Source organism: Emydura macquarii, unplaced genomic scaffold (genome assembly GCF_026122565.2).
Source record: "Emydura macquarii macquarii isolate MOO-44397 ecotype Brisbane River unplaced genomic scaffold, CSIRO-AGI_Emac_v2 contig_3080, whole genome shotgun sequence".
Classification (NCBI taxonomy): domain Eukaryota; kingdom Metazoa; phylum Chordata; order Testudines; family Chelidae; genus Emydura; species Emydura macquarii.
In genome coordinates, this window is record NW_027133217.1 from 6,814,692 (window position 1) to 6,839,151 (window position 24,460).

Sequence of the window (24,460 nt, forward strand, 5' to 3'; positions counted from 1 at the left end):
GCAATCGCTCAGCGCAGCTTTATGTATCTGGCTCTTGTGCCGACAGAGCCAATGCTCCAGCCGTGCACTGTAGCCTCCCCCCTGCTCAGCTCTCCCGGCAGAAAGTATTCATCTGAAGAAAGCCTGGTTATTCTCTCTGGCAGTGCAGTGCAGTCAGACTTGCCCTTTGCTTTGGGCCAGCTGGGAATGTTCTCTCTTGTGGGCGGGGGGGGGACGAGCTCCACAAACTTTGCTGCATGTCAACAAACCTAGCAGAGTTTGGCCGCTAGCGTATTTTAGCCGAGGCCAGAATTATTTCCAGTTGCATAAATACGCCCATTTCAGTGCTCCTGGGCTCAGATCCTGAGAAATCGCCATCTAGCGCTCGAGTTCCGGGAAATCCATCCCAACCCTGTTTAAATACGTTGCGCCAGCCTGAAACCTGGCCCGGACAGCCCCGCTAACGCTGGGCTTTGGCTGCCTCTTGCCAAGTTGACGCAGTGAGTTCAGTGCCTCCGCTCCGTTCGCCCGGTTGTCTTTAACGCTGGCAATAAATCGCTGCGTCGGCCTAGTCCGCCCGAATCTGTGACCCAGCCGCAGCAATGGTGCTCTTCCTGGTGGCACTGCTGGTGTCTCTCGGGGTGTCTCTTGCTGCCAGTCCCCTGTTGCAGGCTCAGCTGTCTCCCCGAGATGTGGTTCGCTCTGCGATCGAGACATATAATCAGGAAAGTGGAATGCAGGCAGTGTTCCGGCTGCTGAAGCTCAAAAGCTTCCAGAAAACGGTAAGAACACAGTGGCTTTGCATTCTCCTCTCCATCGACTTTAGTCCGGAGCCGTGGGCAGGCGGGCGGGGGGCTTTTAAAGTTTATTTATAATAGCAGGAAGAACTCCAGGGCCAGAAATGAGGCAGGATTGTAAGTGCTGACGGTTCAGTGCGGAGCACTTGATAGGAAAGCCTATAAAACCAAGTCTATCTAAAGCCAGATTTCCTGCTGAATTCTCCCCCCCGGACAAGGCTTGTCCACATGGAAGTTGAACTGGTTTAACGTGAGATGTGAATTTAAACCCATGGAGTTTAACAAGTGCGTGTGGGGCGCTTGTTTCAGTTTAGTTTAAGTGGACAGGCAGCGGATTTAATTTAAATGGAAATAAACCCTCTTGAAATTGAAGTGTGTCCACATGGATTTGCACCAGTTAAACTAAATGGGTGGTAAAAATTTGTTTTTAAACTGGTGCAACTTTCCCATGGAGACAAGACCCGTTAGTAACCCCTCCTCTTTTAGCAAACAGTCTGCCCTTCTCCTCCAGCCAGGGGCTTGGAAAGCACTGGACAAAGAAGTTCGGTGTGGCTCTGCTCGGAAGAGGGGGTGAGCAAACGGCTCTGCAGCGCTCGGGGTTCGTTTTCTCCTTGACTGCAGAGCACGTGGGCCGTACGCCCCCACGTCTGCTGGAGGCTGTTGGGCCGGAAAAGCAATGGGCACAGTGCAAGATGGCTGCTGACAAGCAGCCTCCAGGGGTTCAGAATGGATTGTCTCTTAATGGGGACCCCAAAACAGCTGCTCTGGGGCCAAGGGTCCTGGGGAACGCCAAGGATTCTGGGGCAGTTGAAGGGGTGAGCTTGACCCCGAGATGTCTTTTTTTTTTTTTTTTTTGGGGGGGGGGGCAAGGAAGAAAAAACAGCAGGGGAGAGCAGGCAGCATTCTCTCTCTCACTCACTCACGCACGCACGCACGCACGCACGCACGCACACACACACGCTGTTGTGAGCACACCACACAGAGTGGGAAATGGCTGGTGGAGTTTGGAGCGGGGCTGCCAGGCAGTGGGCGGGAGTGAGGCCAGAAGAGAAGGGATGCAGTATGTGGGGAGCCATGGCAAGGGCCCCAGTGGCTGAGTTGCATCCTTAAAGGGGCAGGAAGGAGCAGAGCTGAAAGGGACAGGACAGCCAGCCAGTAGGAAGCGTTGGGAAAGCCAGGAAAGGGACCGTTCCTGGGTAGCGGGAAGACAGTGATACAAGGGGTAAAGAGGGAGAGTGAAAGGAAGGATGATGCCATTAAACAAGTGGTGAAATAACTAAAGAGTCTCTGAGCAATCCAAGAAATCCTTAGAAAAGCCTTGCTAGACGCCTGCAGGGAAAGTAAAGCACGACTGGAATGTGCGGGCGACGAGCTGCAGTAAAAGGGGAACCGGTGATTACAGCGCAACAGACGTGGGGAATAAGGAGGACCGGAGCTGGAGCAAAAGGAAGAAAACGACTGTAAAGCCAGACTCCCAGCGAGCGTATCAAGGAGCACAAGGGGAAGTGAGAGAGAGAGAGAAATAGTCAGAGCAAAGGGACCCTAAACCAGAAAGGAGGGGCGGGAAATACTCAGTTCAGAAGCTGCCCCGTTGCATCAAGAAATACAGCTTTATTTAAACTGGGACTCAACCCTGTAAATCCAGATCGCCCCAGCGGGTGACTCAAGACATAACTAAACATCCTAACCACTTTTCCTCCAAAGGCTGGGCTCCCGGAGTCTGAAAACCGAGACACTGGGAAGGGAATGTGTAACGGTGGCTTTGTGTTTTCGTGCATTGTATTTTCCAGTTCAGAATTCTGTTATTTCATGAATGTAAATTACCCATCAAGTGAGTTTAGTTAAGATAAATTCATACACAGCGGATAACACTAATTCACAGTGTAAGCGTAAGTAGTAGTTTCTGCTAAAATAACGAACTCTGATTTACCTGGGATTATTCTCCACTTCATCGATTTCTGCTGTATCCCAACGAACTGAGAGAAAACATAATTTGGCCTCCAGGTTCTCTCTATTGCTCTGATTCCAACACCCCCTCATTGGGCTCCTTGCAGCGCTCTCCTTACCAGCAATGGAGTTTTCCATCCCCCCGGCCCTGCCCCTCTGCCTGAGTTCTGAGAATCAAGCTGGAGACTCTTCCTTCTCCTAGGTGACCTGTAACAAAGATAATGCAAGTCACCATCGGCCCTCAGTGACCCCAGGGCCAATCCCATGGTCTCCATCACAGAATGAGTGACGGGGTGTGGCTGGAACGCAGGCGGCCTGACTGCCAGTCCCTTGCTCTACCTACTAGGCCACGCTGCCAGCCTAAATACAGCTGCTGGGACGTTCCAAAAGCTTGCTTACATTTTGCACGCGTTTGCTTTTGGCCTAGTCCAGCCTGGCTGACACTGTCCCTTTGTGCTAGGGAACGGCAGAGCTGTGAATGAGAGGAGACATTATAACGTGTGCAGGACAGCTTCCTTCAGCAGTTCAGTCTCCGTTACATCTCTCCTTGAACGATGCTGTTCGACGACGGGTTATTTTACTGGAGGAAACCCCAAATAAATCAACCCCCAGCCACTGGAGAATGGGAGCATTTACATGCCCAAAGGGGGCCAGTCCCACTTTGGGCAGGGTCCTAGCTGAAGCAGAATGAGCCAGGTGCCATCTGTTTCTTTCCCCATCTCTCCATATCCACCTCCTCCTCCGCAAAGTGCCAGCTGCCTGCGTCTGCCCCGCCTGATGATGGCTGAAATTCACCCTGGGCAGAGGCCCTGTGTACCATTTAAATCCTCAAAATAGGATTTAGGCAGGACCCAAGTGGCACATACGCCAGTGTGGGCTCGCAGCTCAAGGGGGAATTTCACCTGCTGTGAATGTCTTGCTGCTGCTCCCTGGTTTCTGCCACCAGTCTGTCGCTCTGCGGTGTCCTGGCCTGACCCGTGCCCTGGCGCGCACACCCCAGGACACCCGAAGGTGCCGGGGGAGCCAGGATTCAGGCAGGGATGGCTGGTGAACAAGGTGCGGGCGGGAGCTGGGCCCAAGCATAATTTTTTCGGACCCAGTACAAACTTGTAACCCGGGTCACCTCCCACACACATACCCATGAGGGTTGCAGCCAGGGCCGGGCCCCCTCCGGGCCTCGGGAAAGCGTACCCTTTGCCACGCTCCACGCGGGGGCCCTGGGCGAGGGTGGTGCATGTCGGCCGAGGGCCATCGTGTTAGGAGCGTCTGAGCGTGCACCATTCTAAATGCTCCCAGAGCTCAGCGCGTAACAGAAGCTTGACTGCACACAGGAGCTGCTCGCCCGCTAGGCATTGCTGTGTGATGCCACTGAAAGATTTGTCCTTGTGCCTGTAGGAATTCGATCGGGGCACGTGCTTCAACATCACCTTCACCGTCAAAGAGACGACCTGCCGGAAAAGCGTGGCCAGCTACCGCCTCGAGGACTGCAGATATCGGCCGAACGGGGTACGGGCGCGACTCTTCTCTTTCTCGCTGCGAGCACTGCACTACTAGCGCGTAGCTGCTACCCGCCTGGCTCAGACTACTGGTCCATCTAGTCCTGTCTCCAGCAGCGGCCAGTGCTAGCTGATTTAGAGGAAGGAGCCCAAAGCACCCTAGGGAGAAGTTGGGAGATAGCCTGCCCCCAGTGGAAGTTTCCTCCTGACCTCCAGCAGAGATTGGCGTGCGCCCTGATGCATGAGGGTTCACATCCCTTCCAAAGCTCTAGTTTGTTTTTAATACTTACTAGAACTCTGGTTATCCTCATCACCCATATAAATGTCTGATCCCTTTTTGAATTCTGCCAAGCGCTTGGCCACAGGGATATCTTGTGGCAGTGAGTTCCACAGGCCGTTGCATGTGTGGGGGGGAAACATTTCCTTGTGCTGCCTTTGAAATGTCATTGAATATCCCCTCAGTTTTTTGTTATGGGGCTGGGAGGACAGAAGTTCCCGATCATCAGCATTTGATCAAATCAGAGCTTCAGGGTGAAATTCTGGGCACAGCCCCCTGCAAACTAAACCTGCCCACGTTTCAGGGGCTCTGGTCGCAGATCAGACCTCACCATCACGCCACATCCTGAACCCATGGCGTGAGGCTGTACTGCTGTTCCTCTCCCAGCCAGCGCAGTGGTGACGGCTGCATGCCAGTGGGTGCAGTTGTTGCACATAAAACACCCCTGCGCAGCATCCTGAATGGCCACATGCTCTCTTCAAAACTTGAAAAACAGCCCTTACCTACCCCCAGGGAGGACGCATGGGCAGGCTGGTACTGCCGCAAGATGGGGGAACCAGGGCTTAGACTGCAGGGTTCAATGTGGCATGGGAACACATCTGCAATTAGCCCTCCATGCCCACGCTCTCATTTTCACCGCACGAGATGTTCTCCTCCCCAGGCTTTCTAGTCCTCCCGTTATTTTACTAAGCAAGTGAATGTCGGGCTGGAGAGTTTATGTGTACTGGGATGTTGTCTAGACGCCCCAGCCAAGAGCAGGGCCCCAGTGTGCTAGGCGCTGCACATAAACAAAGTACACTAGTCTCTGCCCCCGAAGGGGGTAAGACAGAGAAAGGATAGCAGGGGAAATGGAGCCGGGTCGGGGGTAGACTGCAGGCGAAATCCAGGCTGTCAGACACTTTTGAACAGACCCCGAAATCTTTTTATGTACTTAATATTGTCTTTAGAACTGTTTTATTATTTCCTCTGGAGTCCGGCCTTTGACTCTATCTCGACCAAGAAATTGGGACCTTGACAAAAAAAAAAGTTGACTACCCCTGCGTGCTCCAGCTGGACTCAGAACAGCCCCCACCGAGGGCTGTGGCATGGTCAGAGAATTCCACCCGTCCTGGAAGTTAAAGCTCGTGGTGTGTTTATGCTAAATGTTTCGGCCCCTCTAGTGGCTCCAAGAAGACTCTGCTTTGCAAATCAAATTGTCCCAAGCCCTGAGAGATTCTGGTTACTACGGTTACTGCAAGGAGTAAAATGATTTGAATCCTCTTAGAGGTTGTTGCAAAGTAAATGAACAATTCAGGGAAGAAAATCGTATTCCAGAAAACATTGCTCCTATTTTAATAAACGAGGAAACAGCATTTTTCCCTGACCTCGTCAGATAGTTTAAGTTCCTCAGATAAATAAAACCAACCGCAGAGCAACCGTGGCAAATCAGCTTCAAACGGGAGCTGAATTCCCAAGTGTTCTCTCAGTGAAATGGCTGCGTCAGCTGAGGCAGACGGGGTCGCTCTGGATCCCGGGGAAGAGCGCGAGATAATGGAACGTGTAGCTCGCAGCTGTTCAGTGGAATAGCGGGGTGGTAGCCCTGCCAGGGTTGAGAAGAGCAGAGTTGGATGCAGTTTTGCAGAAGGAACTTTATTCACACAAACTTGGGTCAATTGAAACACTTTGTGGATTTGTGTCAATTTCGCGAAAAACTTCCCCAAAAGTCAACGCGTTTTGATGCTAAAGGACCTTGTGTTTTGAATTGTACTTTAGTTTTGTTACGCAAGGTTAAAAACCTCCAAACAAAACTTTTCATTTGACCTGAAGCGAAATTTTTCTGACTCTTTTATTTCACCAAACATTTTTTGTAAACCTTTTGCTTTGGGACAACTTAGGAGAAAACTTCAGTTGGGCCACTGAGCTGAAACCCGGTTATCTGCACAGCTCTGCAGGCAAGCTTAATGTTTAACAGCCACTTTTTCTAATTCAGACGTAATTCTTTACGTCGATTGTGAGTCCCGCTCTTGGGGGCAGGAGCTGTCCGTAGCTATGTGTCTGTCCGGCTTCTGTCATAACAGGAGCCTGTCCTCAGTTACAGCATTCTGTGTGATCGCGTTATTTAGTGTATGTTCACCAGGAATGTTATTGTCACTGGGGGGCTCCTCTGAGTTGAAAACAGTCGCACAACAACACTTCCCTGAGGCTTGGAACCGGGTCGCCTCAGACAGCCCTTGTTGAAGTACTTCTCCTTCGCTTTCTCCCCAGGTAACCAGCGATTGTTCGGCCAACGTGTCTGTCCGTGACATCATACAAGATGCACCTTTGTCATCTGTGAAATGCGCCCAGCAGCAGGTGAGCTGGTACCAGGCCGGGTAGGAGCACTCCATGGGGGCTACGGAGCCCGTTATGCTCTGCCCCCATGACAATGAAGCTACGTTGGCGTGTGTTGTCCCCTGACCGTGCCTGGGAGGAGACAGATATAGAGCCAGCGGGTGTCAAGGAGGGAATCGTTCTGTTTTTTCCTCTGCTGGCTATTAGTCATCTCCTCTCCAGACAAGCCCAGGTGGAAGACCCACATTCTGCCCTGACTCTGCAGCTGCCGGGGGCACCAGTGGAAGTTGCTGGTGAACTCTGAGGGCAGCGCACGTCCCTTTGGGGCTGGATTGTCCCTTCTCTGCTGCAAGAGGGGAGGGAAATGCAGCAGCGAGTCACCCTGCGTTCCTCCATCCTCCTCTAACGCTCATGGCTGTTTTTGGCCTGGCTGGAGGGAGCAGAATCTTCACAGGCATGGCTGCAACCCCGGGAGGTACCAGGTCAGGGACAGAATTGATTTCAATCCAGGATTAGACAAAGGTCTGGAGAATTCTTTGCCGCTCACTCCAGCAGTGGGGCATTCATGAGCTAACTGGGTAGATGGATGGTTTGCTTGAAGCCTGTGGCTATGTCTACACTGTCGCCGCCGTCAGCTCGACTTATCTGGATCGACTGAGCGGTCAGTGCAGACCCGCTCAGTCGATCCAGAAGTCGACGTTATTAATCCACCCCCGCAAGTGGCGCAGCGCCGTGTCGATGGGAACGCCGTTCCCATCGGCGCAGTGCCGTGAAGACGGCGCGCGGAAGAGAAGCGCAGCAGTCGACGGGAATTACGTGAGTTCTTTGCGTACCTCTCGTCAGCTGCCGCCGAATCGCGGAGGTAAGTGTAGACCAAGGCTGGGAAATAGAAACCAGACCCGGGGGAGAAATATTGACCCTTCTGATCTCTTTGAATTCCAGCGGGTGAAAAAACCCAGCAAGAAACCAAAGCCCAAGGCCCAGACCGTCCCCAAAGTGACTGTAGAGTACTTCCCAGCCTCTTACTCGACCGCGGCCCTGACGGTACCAGAAGACTAAAGCACATTCTGCCTGTGGGGAAGATTCTCTGGCATCGAATTAGAAGTGGAACCTGTTCGCTTTCCTGCCATGCCATTCTCTCCTCCTAGAGACCATTCCAGAGCTGCTGAGTTCATGTTCTTCCCGGCTCGTCTCCTGGCTGGCTTTTGGCTTTGCTTTGAGGCTATGGAGAGGCAGGCCTCAAAAACCTCTTGCAAAATGGGCGCAGCCTTTTCTTTGCTTTGATGTTGCTGCTTAGCAGAGAAGAAGGAACGAAGTGCGTGGCGGAGGTGCCCCTTGCTTGCAGTCCTCAGACACATCATATCCATCCCCTCCAGTTCCCGGCCAGGCTCCCTTCCAGAGACAGCAGTTCTCCCGGGGCATCTTTTGCTTGATAGTTGCCAAAGATTTAGGCGTTTAGGTGCCAAATCTGAGCTGCTTTCCCAGGGTCTGATTTTCCCTGATTGCCTTCCGCAAACCAGGCCTGTTTAAGGTATGGGAAACTGAGTGCCCCCAAATGGCTAGACCCTTTTGAAAACCTTGGCTTTAGTTGGATTGTGAGCCCAGGAATCAAGGGGCGACCCATGCGAATGCTGGGAAAGAGATGCAGATTTATTTCCTAGCCCCAACCTGTGATGTGTGCCCGTGATCCCAAAGGTTCTGCCCCGGTCACAAGATAGGGATCGTGGTGATGGTTACTCCCATTGTAGCTCTCGTGGTCTTTATTGGCGCTTCTCTTACAGACCCAGCTCCTGGAGTCATGTGATGATGCGAGAATCTGGGCTTTCATTTTAAATACATATAAAAGCAAGTGTCTAGTGCTTGCAGTGGTAGGAAAAAGCTTGAAATGGTGATGTGCCCAGGCTCAGAAATCACAAGGCTAAGAAAAGAACTCCAAGTATATTAGCTTTAAAACCTCATGATTCGCTAAGTTAATCTCATGGTTTTTGGGACCCTGATCTATGGTTCTGGGACGCTTGGAGCTGGCAATACAGAGTCAAGGATTTCCTGGGGTACCACCCCTATATTATAAACAGAGGGGAGAAGGAAGGCAGCGTCTTGCAGTGCTGGAGGCTCTGCAGGGAAGGGACATGCTGCATGTAGGAAGGCGGAGGAGGACTAGACAGAGCCAGAAATACTTGTGTGAGAGGCGGAGCAGAAATTCATTGCAATGAGACTGAAACCACCATCTACGCTGGTTTCTCCTGGTGCGCCAGTAACGCCCCATGGCAGCCTTGCTATGCCCTGAGCCTCCTTTGGCCTGGGCTTCCCCGGCTGTCCAATAGCTTATCCCATAAAGGGCAAAAGGCCTCCAATCACGTTGAAGGGCTTAATCTTCCCCCACCCCTCACTCACTGCTCTCTACAAATGTGCCGAGTTGGTTCCCAGCTCAGTTCTCAGGCCCTGCGCCTGCTCTGAGTGGAGCGGCTGGTCCGCAAGAAGCCATGGTGAACAGCGGCCCCCAGTGCTCCGGCTGGGAACTGCCCGCCGATGGCAACTTTCCTTTTGAGCAAAATACCCAGTGTAGTGCTCATTTCAAGCCCTGCTGCTGTGCTATCGCCCGGTCCTCTGTAGAACCACGCGCCAATCCTGGAAATATGGCCTCATCCCTCCACCGCCCACTGCCCTCCACGGGCGGAATCAGTTGCATTCCCGGATCGTATCACGAAATCAGGAGTCCCCCCGCCAGAGAATGTAGTCACTGCCGGCATTGAAGAGCCGGGGTAAAACTTTCAAAAGCAAAACGTAGGCACTTAGGAATCTAACGCTTGCTACAAGTCGGTGAGATTTCGGCTCCCCTCCGGCACTGTTAAAAATCTGCCCCCGCCTGTGTGCTGTCTGATTCTGCTTTTAAGAAAATCAGGTGTCATTCACACGTGTCACCCCTTCATTCATGGAGACCGACACTTCGTTTCAATGACACACAGAGAACTTAGGTGTCTGAGTTACTTAGGTGCTCTTGGAAAATTTGCCCCCCTCTGTGTGTTGTCTGATTTAATACGTAGCAAAAAGCATTGCATGTGTTTGTGTTGGGGCCAGCTTTGTGTTGCAATAAAGCTATTCGACACGTCGTGTGCGTGAGCAGCAGCGCGCTAGGCTGTGGGCGTGGAGACTCGCACTCCCCAGCCCCTCCGTTGGTTACGCTCGCCTGCGCTCGCCTGCGCGCGCCGTCTTTTCCCTTTCTAAGAGGACGGGCTTCCTTTTCCTTGCTGCAGCGTCTGCCCTGTTCCGAGCAGCAGCTCCCTGTGCTCTGAGCCCAGCCGGGGAGCTCCTGTCCTGTCCGCTGCCGGGAGGGTGAGGGACGGAGACCAGTCCGCCCGAGTGGATTTCGGTGGCTAACAAGGGCAGGTTCCTCTTTGGGGTTCAGGTCCCTGCCCGAGCGTGTGGTCTGTCCCTCCCCCGGCTCCGGCGGCTGGGAAAGCTCAGCGCTGGGATGGAAAGACACAATGGCAAACAGAGGCTGCGTTAAAACGCCACCAGTTTATTGTAACGAGCATAACGAGCTCTATGGGAATAACGACCCTGCCTGGCTGCCATGGGCAGGCCTTCGCCCAAAGATGGTGAGCCGGGAGTCTGCTGGCCTCTTGTTCCGCCCGCGCCAGCTGCTCTCAGCTCTAATGCAGCTCCAGCCCCGGCCTCTCTCTATCAACCCAGTCTTGGCCCCCACCAGGCAGCAGGTGCTGGATTCCCTTTGTAATACCCGTTCTGATTTTCCTCCTCAGTTTTCTGACGCCGGACAGGAGTAGGCTGGAAAGAGAGAGAAGCCCATGAGTGTTTCCCAGGAGACGGGCGTCTGCTCTGGGTGTGCAGGGTTTGCTTTCACGGGGGCTCTCGATCTTCCTGCTACCTGCCCCTCTCCTCCCCGTCCATTGCAGGCTGAAGCATGTAACTCTCATTTAGATGAGGCACTTTTGGTCTCCCCCCGCCCCCCCTTTTTTAGGAAGGTCACACAACCGTCCTGCTGGGGCAGAGCAGGACTGAACCTGGGACATCTCATACGGAAAACATCTGCTTCAACTGCTTGACTGATCCTTTCCCACTAGGTGCTAGGGTGACCAGATGTCCCAGTTTTATAGGGCCAGTCCTGATATTTGACTTATATAGGCACCTATTACCCCCGGGCCGCACCTTTCTCACTCACTATCTGGTCATCTTACCCGGAGCTGAGGCACAAACCTCGGATCTGGGCCAGCCATTCGAGGGGGACAAAGACCCATTCTGTCCGAGTGAGGGCTGCCACTCTATTCTGGATCACAGCAGTGGTCCCCGTGGTGCAGTGTCCTTGACTCCGGCACCAGCTGCTTCAGATGAAGCAGCTCCTTACTGGTCCACTCTGGAATAACTTGCTCGATGGGGGGGAACCAGGGGGAAAAAATGAGGGTCCTGTAGCACGTTAAAGACTAACACATTTCATTTCTGCAGGCATACGCTTTCGTGGGCTGTAACCCACTTGGTCAGATGTAAGGAATAGAAATCAGATAGGAGGTGTATATAGACATATCCAAGGGTAAGGAACAACAATGGGGAAGGTAGATATTAGCAAAGTCCATTCAGTTAGAATAGATGAGGCCTGTTCACAACCGTTAATTAGAAGGTGAGAATGTGTGAACAGTGACAATTACTTCTTGGAATGAGAGAACCATCCCAGGTCCCGATTCAGACCCCGTCTGGTTGTGTCGAGTTGGCAAAGGAGTTCCAGCTCGGCAGTTCTGGAATGCTCCGCCTGGCACTATTACTATTTCACTGTCTGTGCAAAGGATCAGCTCAGTGGCGGCACGCAGCCCTTGTACCTGGCGAGCCAGGCCTGCTGTGGGTTTTTCACTCAGCGATTCCTGCACAAGCCGGGTAACTGGGGAGGGACCCAGAGCGCGTCGTTTAGAGAGATGGAAACACACGGTGTGATGGGAGTCCAGCACATCCCTCGCTGAGAGAGAGAGAGAGACCCTGAAAGGCCCGGTGTAAGAGCTAATATTAATTGTGCACTGATCGATGTAAAGTGAAATCCCGAGGAAGCCTGAGGAATTCAGATCCTGACCTGAACTCTGCGGGCGTTTGTACAGGCCCTGTACAACGACACCTGAATGGGACCTCTGGGTGTGACCTGCACAGTACAGAATGAGCGTTTCGACTGAAATCTACAGCACCAGGCATGTGTCGGGAAAACGCAGTGTCGTAATCGGTGCTGCTCTGGGCAAGCTGACCCTGCCTCGTGTTCATCGGAGCCGTGCGCTCTCTCAGGAATGTTCCTGGGGCAGTTATTCGTTGCACAAAGGTGAACCAGCCCAAATTCTGAGCGTGCCTGCCTTGAGTAATTCCCTTTCCCCTGCGGTTTGCTGCTGCTTCCAGCTCGCAGGGCCATCCCTAGGGTAGGGCAGATCGGGGCGACTGCCCCGGGCTCCGAGCTTTGGGGAACCCCGGTCCAGACCAGGTGGGAGGTGGGCGGCTGTCGCCAGGGTCCCGTCTTCACGCCAGGACTGGGTGGGAGGAGGGCAGTCACGTACTGAGGGGGCCAGGCCCCCGGGTGCTAGCCTGTGGGGGGAGGGGAGGGGGTTGGGCGGGCCCTTCATGATGCACAGCGGTGGAGGAAGGCGGGTGCAGCCTGCCGCCCCTCAGAGCCTCCTGCACCCCCGACCCCGCTGCCCCCGCTGCACGGCGTGAGGCCGTTCCCCCTCCCCCCCATCTCCCCAGGGCAGCTGGCGCCAGGCTGCGGGCAGGCCTTGGGGGGCCTAAATGCAGGCTTGGTACCTGGGCGCCGGAGCAGGAGCTGGGGGGGGAGCTCCCATGGCACCTCGGCTGTTGTGATCCCCGCTAGGGCCGCCACTGGAACAGTTGCGTCAGCCCCGCTCTGGGTGTCTCACCCTGGCTGGCATCCCTCCGACACGCGTGGTCCAGTGGATCACGCGCCAGCTTAGCAGTTAGCAACACGGGGTTCTGCTCCCCGCTCTGCTGCTGATCTGCCCTCCCCCAGCTCCTAAACTCTCTCCCTGTGTGTCCCCCTGGGCTGTGGGCCAGACTCTCTCCCTGCGCGAGCTCTCAGGGCTCCCCTAACACCATTCAGAACTGTGACGGTGGCGCAGTAAATTCTTTCGGATGTAGCACGGCTGATTTTCAGACCGGCCCAGCAGCCCCTTCTGTTACATCTGCTCATCCCAGCTGGTCGGAGGCCTTCTGCGCACCACCGCTGAACTCTCATCTGACGGGCTGGGGCGTGGGCCGGGAACCAACCCCTTGGACTGCTGGCTTCACGGCTGTCGGACCTCAGGAGGGGAGAATTGCTCGGCCTGACGGCATCTGAGATTTTGGGGGAGAGGGGCCGGTCTGAGGCCTGGGGCGCTGGCAGGTCTGTTATTGAGGGCCAGTCACAGAACCACCCTCGAAGGCAGCCTCTGGAAAGCCAGTCATAAATTTGCCATCGTGCCCAAACAAGGGAGCCACGCCCCCTGCACCCCTCCTGCCACTAGGAGTCAGTCCGCAGGCCCCAAGCAGCTTCATCCTTTCGGAAGGGAAGGCCGGTCCCGGGGGGTAAGTGCAATGCAGCGGGCAGTCCGGGGGGTAAGTGCACAAGGGCTGGGAGTGACAGGTCTAGGCCCGAATTCCCAGGCTCCCTGTCTGGCCTGGGGCAAGGCACTTTGTCTGGCTGTGCCTCAGCTTCCCCTCTGTAAACTGGGGCTAATGATGCCTCCTTTCCCCCACCCTCTGTCTGTCTTGGCCACTGAGCCTGTAAACTCTTCAGAGCAGGGACTGGCACTCACTCTGCGGATGTACAGCACCGAGCGCTGGGGGGGCCCTGAGGTCACTGGAGGCCTCCGGCTACAAAGGCGGCGCACATAAATAATAATAATCCTGCAGGAACAGCGGAGGGGACAATATAGCCCTTTGCTCCTCTGGTCCCATTTGCTTTGAGTTGTAGAGATGACGGAGCTGCAGCCGCCGGTTGCAAGGGTCATGCCGGGTAAAGTCATCGCTTGCCATGGGCCACCCGTGTTGCCGGCAGGCTTTTGCTTCCCAATCCCTTAGATTTCTTCCTGCAAAACCGTGCCGTGGTGGTCCTGGCCCGGCACGGACACCGTTCAGCACCTGGGCCGTGGGCGTGCGTTGTCGCCTTATCACCACTTGCAAAGCTTAGCATCTTTGCTGGTGTTTTGGGTCCCTCGCCCCCACTCCTCCAGTGCTCCTGGCCCTGGCAGAGTAAGGAGGTGATCCCTGTCCTGCATATCTGACAGTCCCCATGCGGGCCATGCAGCCCAGCCAGTGCGCAATGGCCTGCAGTGGAACTGCAGGGGGTAGGTCCCTTGGCGGGAGAGATTCCCACGCACGCACGGTGCTCTCTGGGTGCTCTCCGGCCCCAGGCCGGCGCGGGACGCTGCCGCAGGGGAGGGGTCAGTTTGCCAGCCCGAGGGGCCCGGGAAGGGAGGGGCGCAGGAGGAGTTAAGCACAGAGGGGCCGAGCAGCTGGGCGGCGCCTCACAGGTGAGGGTGGGGAGCTTGAACGTGGGGCAGGCCGACGAGCGGGCGGCTGGGCCTAGGGTGACCAGATGGGAAGTGTGACAAATCAGGATGGGAGGGGGAATAGGAGCCTATATAAGAAAAAGGCCCAAATAGCGGGACTGTCCCTATAAAACGGGGACGTCCGGTCCCCCTGGCTGCGGCGTGGACGGAGCCGCGGGAGGCAGAGGGCTGTTTGGATGGCCTGGAGCGGGGAGGAGACCAGAGAGGAGTCGCACAGGGCGTAGCAAGGGCCCAGCGGGCCCCGGTGCAAGACTAGGTCAGGGGCCCCTTCCCAGTTCCGAAATCCACCCCTTTGCAGCTGCTCCAATCCTGCCCCCCAGCTGCTCCCCATTCCCCGCCCCACAGCTCCAATCCAACCCTCTGCCCTCTAGCGCCTGTCCAGCCTGCCCCCCCCCCACTCCCAATCCTGCCCACCCCCCAGCTCTTGCCTACTTCACTTCAGCTCCCCCATGGGCCCCCCCTGCTCCTCAGATGACCTCCAGCCTCCTGCAGTCCAGCCGGAAGCGCTCCCAGCCCCGATCCCACCTCCCTCCAGGCCCCTCTAGCTCCCCTCCTGACCCTGCTTCCCTGATCCACCCCCCCCACCTTGTGTCGGGCCCCCACAAGCCTTCCCCAGCTCCCCCCAGCTGAGATCCGACCCCCCCCGGCTCCAGTGTCGCTCCCCTTCCCAGTTCCATCCCCCACCCCGACAAAGGGGCTGATGCTTGTATCTCGTGTTTCATCTCGGAGGGGGGGGCCGTGTCCCCCGTCTCTGCCTGCATTGCTCCTGCGCGTCCCCCAGTGCTGCAAAGACCCCAGGCCTTCTCCGTGTGTCCTTGCTGGCTGCTCATGCCGGGGGTCACCCCCCACCCCTTTGTCCCAGCCATCCTCTTTGCCCTGGGGGGCTGCTCTCCCCAGGGGCCCCCTCTCCATTGTGGCTCAGCGCCTGGAGGCTGGTGGTGGCAGGAACAGGGTGTGGGCTCGATCCACGAGCCCTCCACGGCCAGCAGCCCGCCGCAGCACCAGCAGAGACAGCTCCCTCCCGATCACCGAAGAGGGGCGAGTCCCGGGTACGGGGCTCTTACGGTGGCTCTGGCCGGGTTCTTTTGTCCCACTGCCCGTGTGCCTGGCTTAGCGCAGTGAACCAGCGCCCTGCTGGACTTGAAAAACCATTCCGTGCGCTGGGTTTCTGGCCCTCCTGGGCAATGAGCCGGAGAAGGGGGCAGCTCATTACCTACCAGGCCCGTGTCATTGATCGCGAGCACAGGTGTGGGGCTGATTCCTGGTCAAGTCCCCCCCCCCCCCCCCCGGCAGCGTGGAACAGCGAGGGGGTGCACACAGACGCGGGCCACACGCACGGCACTCTGGGTCTGAGAACAGCGTTTATTGTGCAGACAGGCCCTAGCAGATGCAACTGGAGTAAGGCGGTAGCTAGGCCGCGAGGAAAAGCGGGATCCCTGAAGCGGTTCTGACTCATTGCCCTATGCCATTTGCGCCTTGATTCCTGCTAAGCTTCCAGCGTGGGCGGCGCGGGCAGGTCCGCCGCGCTTGCGTTCCCCTGCTCGATCTCTGCATTAATTCCTACGGTTGAAAAAAGAAATGGCGTGGCCAGCGATCTTCGCGCCGATTCTCAGAGCGGGGATCCACCACCTGGTGACGCGAGTGGGCTGCACGGGGGGGAAAAGAAGTGTGTTAGCGTCTCCAAGGAGCCCAGGCTGGCTTCTAATGGTGTTTCTGTTCAGCTTCATCATCTGCCACTTGCCCCATCTCTGAAGGCTGGTTTTGGCCGCACTGGATTTGCCTTTGTAGGGGGGAGAGGCCTAGTCTAATGTGCTCTCTGTAGCCCTCTGGGGGGGTCTGAGTTTGAGAGCGGAGCTAGATCAAGGGGAGCTGGGAACGGCCAGGAAGGGACGGCTGCAATTCTACGTGTCGGGAGCAGCTTCTGCCATAGCAGCTGGGCGTTTGGGGAAGGAGGAAAGGTGCAGCGGTCCAGGAGCCAGCAAACAGAGCTGAAAACGGGGGAGTTAGGAGAGGGGGTGTGTGGTGTTCTGGTATTGTCGGGGTGCTCGTTGGGGGTTGTTTTGGTGGGGTTTTTTGTTGTCGTGTCTCTCGCTGACAGGAAGCCGGGGGAAAGGCCATGACAGATACAGAGGCGGCAGTGGCAGTCACTCAAGCAGCGGAAGAGACAATGAAGATGACTGGATGTGGAAGCTGCGGGATGTACACGATCCTGGAGGGGGTACCTCAAAAGAGCCTCGTCTGTATGAAGTGCCGCTGCACCGAGCTGCGGGAAGAGCAGATCCGAGGGTTGGAGAGGCAGGTGGAAACTCTGATTGAGTATAGAAGAGGGTTCGGGCAGATGATGGAGCCAAGGAAGGAGGAGGCTGAAGGGGAAAACCCAGGCCTGCAGCTGGAAGCAGGACCAAGGAACTCTGAGGGGAGAATGCGGGGTGAGGAAAGTGGCCAGTGGAAGCATGTGACTGCGGGAACCCGGCAGAGGAAAAGACAGACTAGTGACAGAGAAAAAGCTCAGAAAGAGGTTTGCGGAGTTGGAAAACAAAGATGGGGCACAGCGGGTGGTTGCTGAAGGCGGGAGGGCAAGGAAGAAGAGAAGAGCAGCTAGTCCTGTACAAAGAGTGGATGAGCCAATGGAGATAGCACCAAATCAGAGCCCCAGGAGGATACAGGAACGGTTGCAGAGGAATGCAAAGGAGAACAGTAGAGGAGACGACTTGCAGCCGGAAAGAACAGGGGAGAGGCCGGAGAATCGCACCATTACCAGGAAAAGGGAGGTCTACGTGAGTGGGGACGCCCAGCTGAGAAGAACAGACAGGCCTGGAACCAGAGCTGATCCGGAGAACAGAAGGGTGTGCTGTCTGCCGGGTGCTAAGATACGGGGTGTGGACCTGAGGCTGAAGAGGATCCTAACGGGAGCGGGAAGGAATCCACTGATTGTCCTTCGTGTGGGTACAAATGCTATAGCCAGATTCTTGCTGGAACGTATCAAAGGAGACAGTGCCAGGCTGGGGAAGACTCTCATAAGGAAATCAAGGCTCAGGTGATCTTCAGTGGGATTCTGCCAGTCCCTAGAGGAGGACAGCAAAGGCGTGACAAGATTCTGATGACCAACAGATGGCTCAGGCAGTGATGCTGTAAGGAGGCTTTGGGATGTCTGGTCACTGGGAGGCATTCATAGACAGAGGACTGTTCTCTTGGGATGGACTTCACCTGAGTAGGGGGGGAAATGCACTTCTAGGATGGAGGCTGGCACAACTGATTAAGAGAGCTTTAAACTAAGGAGCTGGGGGAGGTGGTTGGGAGATGCCCAGGTAATCTCCACACCTGATTTTAGCAATGAGAGGGAGGGAAATGAAGTAAGAAAGTGGGGAGTAGTGGGGAGCAGAATGGACATTAAGGGGAAGGGTGGTGTAGGTACCAGTCTAATAGGTGATACTGGCAGTAGAATGACTGTGTCAAATCAGGTCAGGAACGTGAGCAAAGCCAAAGAGCAAAAATGAAGATGTTTGTACACCAGTGCGAGCAGCCTGGGTAACAACATGGAGGAACTAGAGCTACTGGTAGAGGAGGTGAAACCAGATAGTCTAGGGATAACAGAAACATGGTGGAATAGTAGCCGTGACTGGTGTACAAGTATTGAAGGGTTTGTGCTGTTTAGGAAAGAAATATAAAGGCAAAGGTGGTGGAGAATCTTTGTATAGCAATGATGAGGTAGACTGTAAAGAAATTAGAAGTGATGCAATGGATAAGACAGAGTCTGTCTGGGTGAAAATCACATTGGGGAAGAAAACTACTAGAGTTTCCCCTGGGATAGTGCTTGGGGTGTGCTACAGACCACCAAGCTCTGATCTGGGCATGGATAGAGACCGCTTTAATGCTTTTAATGAAGTAAATGCTACTGGGAACTGTGATTATGGGAGACTTTAACGTCCCAGATATAGACTGGAGGACAAGTGCTAGTAGTAATAATAGGTGAGACCTCATCTGGAATACGGTGTGCAGTTCTGGTCCCCCATGTTTAAGAAAGATGAATTCAAATGGAACAGGTGCAGAGAAGGGCTACTAGGAAGATCTGTGGAATGGAAAACCTGCCCTATGCGGGAATACACAAAGAGTGTAGCTTGTTTAGCCTAACCAAAAGAAGGTTGAGGGGAGATACGATTGCTCTCTATAAATACATCAGATGGATAAATACCAGGGAGGGAGAGGAGTTATTTAAGTTCAGTGCCAATGTGGACACAAGAACTAATGGATATAAACTGGCCATCAGGAAGTTTAGACTTGAAATTAGATGCAGGTTTCTAACCATCAGAGGAGTGAAGTTCTGGAACAGCCTTCCAAGGGAGCAGTGGGGGCAAAACACCTAGCTGGCTTCAAAACTGAGCTTGATGAATTTATGGAGGGGACGGTGTGGTGGGACAGCCTAGTTTGGCAATTGACTGATCTTTGACTACTGGTGGTAGATATGCCAATGGCCTGTGAAGGGATGTTAGATGAGGGGTTTCTGAGTTATTACAGAGAATTCTTTCTCGGGTGTCTGGCTGGTGAGTCTTGCCCACATGCTCAGGGTTTAACTGATCACCATATTTGGGGTTGGGAAGGAGTTTTCCCCCAGAGAAGATTGGCAAAGGCACAGGGGTTTTTTCGCCTTCCTCTGTAGCTTGGGGCACGGCTCACTTGCTGGTGGATTCTCTGTATTTTAAAGTCTTTAAACCATGATTTGAGGACTTCAATAACTCAGTCCTAGGTCAGGGTCTATTACAGGAGTGGATGGGTGAGGTTCTGTGGCCTGCGTTGGGCAGGTCAGACTAGATGATCATATTGGTCCCTTCCGACCTTAGAGTCTATGAATCTACGAGTCTGTGTTGGGGAGGAACTGGGATTCCCCACTGGAGGGTTGATGTTCTGGGGAAACCCTTTCATATGGGGATCCAAATAACATACTACCTTCTCTACGGGCCTGAAACAAAGCCCTTTGAAGTCAAGGGAAAGACTGTCCTGGCCTTCGCTTGATTTCTTGATGCGACCCTACGACTTGGATTCAGGTTGGCCCATCCCGTTGTGGGAGAGACCGGGAAGCCAACCTGGGAACTGATGTCTGTGGTGTGAGGTTCAGGGCATCTTCTGCTGAAACCCACACTCTCATCCTGTTGGACCTGGCCACACAGCGAGAAACAGCCGCCTCGGACAGCCGCCTTCCCTGCCGTGTACTGGCCCCACGTATTGGGATGCTTTGCCTCTTTTCTCTGTTTGGCAGCTGTGGTTTGCAGGTGAATTTACCCACCTCAGAAGGAGGCATTTTCACCTGGCATTTTCACCTGGGAAAATTTTCACCTGGGAGAGATGCTGCCCCCACCCCACTCGTTCAAGGTACAAATTGGCCCCTCACTCGCCCCCAGATCCTCTGCTTGGAAAGCTCACCAGCGAAGGGGCATTTTCACCTGGGAGAGATGCTGCCCCCACCCCACTCGTTCAAGGTACAAATTGGCCCCTCACTCGCCCCCAGATCCTCTGCTTGGAAAGCTCACCAGCGAAGGGGCGACGTCACAGGTGATCGCCACCACAGGACATCCTGGCTGCATGGAGAAGTGTCCTATGCAGTCTCTCACCAGCTGCAAGGAAAGAAAAGGAGGAGACTCTTGCTCTGTGACTTTTTCTGTCTGCACTGCAGGTGGGGAGTAGGGATACCCCAGCTCGCTTGGATTTAGGGAGATCCTGAGTACAGGATAATCCGAGGGCTGGTCTACAGTGAAAACTTTTAGCGGCATAGCTACGTCTCTTGGGATAACTCCACACCCCTGATAGGTATAGCTACGCTCACCCAACCCTACGTGTAGACCACGCTAGAATTCTTCCATCAGCCTCACTCCCACCTCTTGGGGAAGTGGATTAACAACAGCGACAGGAGAACCCCGCAGGGTGCTGCTCTGAATGTCGACACTGAAGCGCTTGAGCGGCTCAGGTTCAGTCTTTCAGCTGCGCCCCCCTTGCATTTGAAGGGCAGACCTAGCCTGGGTACCACCCCGTGTCCACACGCGAGCTGCTGGCGATCCTACTTCTATTATTCGAGCTGGCTTTGATCTCGCTGAGTCAAAGCTGGCTGGAGTACATCTGCACGTGGTGCCAGGACATCTGCACGTGGTGCCGGAGTTCTGTGAGCGGGCTGAGGTCAGATCTAGAGATGCCTAGATACCTGTTTCTAGATGTAAGCGGCAATTTCCAGGCTGGGGAGAGGAGGGCCTTGTTTCTGCTAATCTGGTTTGATTTGACAGTATCTTAAATTATGCTAAATGCTGAAAGAAATAGGATGGTGCCTCTTTCAGCTGGTAGCACGCGGTGCAGTAAATCAAACCAGATCAGTTTAGCAGAAAAAACGCCCTCCTCTTCTCTTCTCCAAGTATGGCTCCGACCTGCAGTGCTAAGACACTGAATTCATGTCTTGACAGCGCCCCGTCCACAGTGGTTCCCAACCTTTCGGAGTGAAAGCCCCACTAGTTAACGCTAGGTAAAACACATGCCCCACACCCCCCTCACCGGCCATAAGCACATATAACCCCCATAAACACATATAATGCTAATAACAACAGCACTAAATTACATAAATAATAACAATAAATGACTCTTACCAAGAGCAAGAAGCTAAGCCTGCCCTGGCGCAGTTGCCACCGCCCGCCCCGTGTGGCCCTGCCTCTTCCAGTCCCTCATGGACTGAGGGTAATGGAGGTGGGCCCTGGTGAGTTGGCCGGGGCTGCTCCAGATCCCCACTGGTGTGGGGCTGCTCCTCTACACCGGCCAGAGTGGAGCTCGGGGCTGCTGCTCCCTCCGGGGGGGGCCTGCTTCTTCGCTCCGGCCGGCATGGAGCTTGGTGCGGGGAGCTAAATGACCTCAGTATTATTGAAGCCTCATGGCTTTCACCCCCTTGTAATCTTTGGTGCCCCCCAAGGGGTTGGGAACCATTGCACTAGACCACTCTGCCGATGAAGTTTGATGTGAACTTCAGTCAATAGTCGGCATAATGCACTGACTTCTTTAATGTGTTTCTGTTTGATCTTCCATGGAGCATTCCCTTTGTTCTGAAATACAGTCAGTCTGGGGAGGGCTGGAGATATTCAGGGAAGTTAGAAACTGGGAGATTGGGGTTTTTATTTTCCCAGGGGTGCTGAGCACCTGTAGCTCCTATTGACTTCAAGTGGGGCTTCAAGTGGGTGCTCAGCACCTCTGAAAGTGCAACACTTCTTTAGGGGCCTCACTCTGGATGCCAGGTGCCTAACTGAAGGCATCGGAGTTTTGGGTAATGTTGACCTACATGCCTGAAGCTGAGCACCCCCAAAAATGGAGACACTCAAAATGAGAGGCCGTTTTTGCAATTCTGGCTGTGAAATTGTTTGCTGAACCCCTTGGGAATCTGGATCCCTCCCTTTGCTTGAAACAAGCAAACAAACAAACATACATGCTAGAGGTCAGAGATGGCATAGAACTATTACACCAGCCGGTCCCTTTCCCTGTCATTTATTCTCTGCAGGAACTGTCCTGCCCAGTGTTCAGAATCCTTGATGACGGGCCTTCCATCACTTGTCTTGGGTCACAGCCTACATATTGTGCCACACATTTTTTTCTTGATCTGCAGCCTAATTTTTCCTCCTGCTGGGATTGGCGCGGCTGACAGACACGAATGAAACTGAGAACAGACCTTTCTGAGTTATGAGTAGGACGCTGACCTAAATTCATTGCTGGAACAAGCAAGAGAAACCTCCAGCCTGTGTCACTGCAGCTTCACTTCCAGCAGTGAATCTGGCCGAACAGCCTCTGTGACGACACGTTGGATCATAACATCACAATGCAAAACAAAAAAGCCTGTCAGGCTTCCACCGTAGCCCTCAGGGACTCGGTAGAACTCATTGATCATCCCAGCAGATGTGCCTTAAACAAGAGAACGCGGCAATATCTCCACACCCCCAGCTATTCCTTACCCCATTGTCTTTGAAGTCGCATTGCTCCACATTGACTTGGCCTGACGGTAGGCATGTGGTCTCCATGATGGTGAAATTCAGCTGCTGAACAGTACTTGGTGTGCTGCCCTTGACCTAAGAGAAAACCAGGAAAGGACCAAGATCACCATCTCATGGTGAGTAGTTTCACACCTGGCTCAACCACTGCATTTGTCCAGCAGCCGATGGCATGCACCAAATTCAGCCTGAGCATTTGGGACCCAACCTTGGTGCCCTTAAATGAGCGGTCCAAAGGAAACAGTTGGTATTAAGCAGGTCTGCAGGATGGACCTCTGTGTGGAAGATGGAGACAGAGGATATCCTCATGTGGATGTTCTGCAGTGAATTCACTTATCAGAATTTCCATAGTGGATCAAACCTGTGTGCCAGCCACTCTGTTATCTGGTCTCTAACGTTGCCCAGTACCAGACACTTCAGAGGAAGGTATAAAAGTCCCCCATGGGACAATTACAGAATAACCTGCCATAGGGGAAGTTTCTCCCTAACCTCAGGCAGTTAGTGGTCGGCTTAAACCCTGAAACAGGAAGGTTTTGTGCCCTTTATATGCATTGACCCCAATGTATATAACTGCCGTTGTTCCTATTCTCTATGCAAGTGTCTCATCCTCACCTCAGATGTGGTTTGGGAAATACCTTTTTAAGCAATCAATTGGCGTTTATTAGTGTATGATGAATGATGCATTCACTTTAGCTGTAGCTCTGAAGATTTGATAGGACAGCACACGGCACCGTTCAGCCAGCTCCAACGATTTCAATAACACTGTTGGTACAGTGTCTGCATGAGTGCAGCATGTCAGGCTAATCCTGTCCCACCAGCACCTCCCCCCACCACAGGCCGTGGTTAGCCCTTGAGAAATGTATTTTTATTTCACTGTCAGTTGTTTTTAGGGCAGGAAGCAATCCCTGATGTATTAAATCCTAACGAGCTGGGTTCTATTCCTGGCTCTGCTACTAGCCTGCTGGGTGACCTTGGGCAAGCCACCGCCTTGCTCTGTGCCTCAGTTTCCCCATCTGTAAAATGGCCTCCTTTGAAATGTGCTTTGAGAGCTGCTGATGCCAAGTGCTATATAACATCTGGATATGCTTATTAAGCAAAGGCTGACTAGTGGAGTGGGACCACTTGCCCTTAGGAGGTTGCTGCTGTGTTGTAAACTTGGGGGAGGTTGAAGTCTCAAATCAAGAGGATTGTCACTGTTGTTAGCATCTAGAGGCCTGATCTAAGATGGGGGGACCCATTACGGTGACCAGCTGTCCCGATTTTTATAGGGATGGTCCCGATACTTGGGGCTTTGTCTTATATAGGTGCCTATTACGCCCCCACCCCGTCCTGATTTTTCACTCTTGCTATCTGGTCTCCCTTGGACCCACTGAACTAATCGCTGTGCGCACACAGAGTGAGAAACAAACAGAGATTTCTGCCCCAGAGAGTGTGTCATCTAAATAGACAAGGCAGCCAAAGAATGGGGCAGCTAATGAAGGGAACCCTTCAGTACTCACCGTGTCAGGCTGAGGGGCTGCTATAAGGAGGCGGAAGATGTTTTTCACCGTCGGTCCTTGGTTGTAGAAGTCAATGGCCTGGGCAATGGCCTGGTCATAGGTCTGAGGGGGCGGCACGGGCAAGGCAGAGGCCAGAGTGGCCAGAAGCAGCAAGACTGCCCAGCCGCTTGCCATCCTTGGTCTTCTTTGTTTCAATGTAAGGTGGGAATGCAGTGCCCCAGCCCTTTATAGCCGCCGCCGCCTCTTCAGTTGCTTTGTGCAAGAGGGATTGTTGGCTCACCCACGCAGCTCTTCCTCAAAGCTGCGGCTTTTCCTTTCCTCCGCAGGAACTCTTCGTCAGCCAACGTGCCAGGGCCTGCAAAGAGAGGGGCTTTGAAACCTAGCTGTGTAGCTATCAGTGCAATAAGGGGAGAGAGAAGAAATAAACGAGGGGGGGGGCGGACAACAAAAAACCCCTCAGCAGCAACCAGAAAACAGACCGTCTCTCATTACCTGAGCTGCATGCATCCCAAATAATGTGGTAAGCCAGAAGACTGCGGCTACAGTGTTGAAGGTGTGTTGTTGTAGTGCTGTACCGTGGACGCTGCCTACATCGATGGAAGAGG

At 54.0% G+C, this 24,460-nt stretch overlaps 2 protein-coding genes across 2 annotated transcripts; one reads left to right on the forward strand and one right to left on the reverse strand.

The window, feature by feature from the left end:
- Nucleotides 1-333: 333 nt before the first annotated feature.
- On the forward strand, nucleotides 334-9,915 carry LOC137141547 (cathelicidin-2-like). Its single transcript, XM_067530460.1, has 4 exons — nucleotides 334-761; nucleotides 4,119-4,229; nucleotides 6,741-6,827; nucleotides 7,749-9,915. Exons 1-4 carry the CDS (start codon nucleotides 582-584, stop codon nucleotides 7,863-7,865), a joined length of 495 nt encoding a protein of 164 aa, XP_067386561.1. The 5' UTR covers nucleotides 334-581; the 3' UTR covers nucleotides 7,866-9,915.
- Nucleotides 9,916-15,894: 5,979 nt separating this feature from the next.
- On the reverse strand, nucleotides 15,895-24,029 carry LOC137141537 (cathelicidin-2-like). Its single transcript, XM_067530441.1, has 4 exons — nucleotides 23,856-24,029; nucleotides 22,321-22,434; nucleotides 19,879-19,962; nucleotides 15,895-15,999 (listed from the first exon to the last, which is right to left on the reverse strand). Exons 1-4 carry the CDS (start codon nucleotides 24,027-24,029, stop codon nucleotides 15,907-15,909), a joined length of 465 nt encoding a protein of 154 aa, XP_067386542.1. The 3' UTR covers nucleotides 15,895-15,906.
- Nucleotides 24,030-24,460: the final 431 nt, after the last annotated feature.

What these genes read in the sequence shown, in the direction of transcription:
- LOC137141537 (XM_067530441.1), bottom strand. Translation starts at nt 24,029, where the DNA reads ATGGCAAGCGGCTGGGCAGTCTTGCTGCTTCTGGCCACTCTGGCCTCT. An exon ending in GCGACTTCAAAGACAATGGG is followed by an intron (nt 19,963 to 22,320) that starts GTAAGGAATAGC and finishes CTTTCCTTGCAG; the next exon opens with CTGGTGAGAGACTGCATAGG. An exon ending in GTGACGTCGCCCCTTCGCTG is followed by an intron (nt 16,000 to 19,878) that starts GTGAGCTTTCCA and finishes CCCCCCGTGCAG; the next exon opens with CCCACTCGCGTCACCAGGTG.
- LOC137141547 (XM_067530460.1), top strand. Translation starts at nt 582, where the DNA reads ATGGTGCTCTTCCTGGTGGCACTGCTGGTGTCTCTCGGGGTGTCTCTT. An exon ending in TCAAAAGCTTCCAGAAAACG is followed by an intron (nt 762 to 4,118) that starts GTAAGAACACAG and finishes TTGTGCCTGTAG; the next exon opens with GAATTCGATCGGGGCACGTG. An exon ending in GCAGATATCGGCCGAACGGG is followed by an intron (nt 4,230 to 6,740) that starts GTACGGGCGCGA and finishes CTTTCTCCCCAG; the next exon opens with GTAACCAGCGATTGTTCGGC.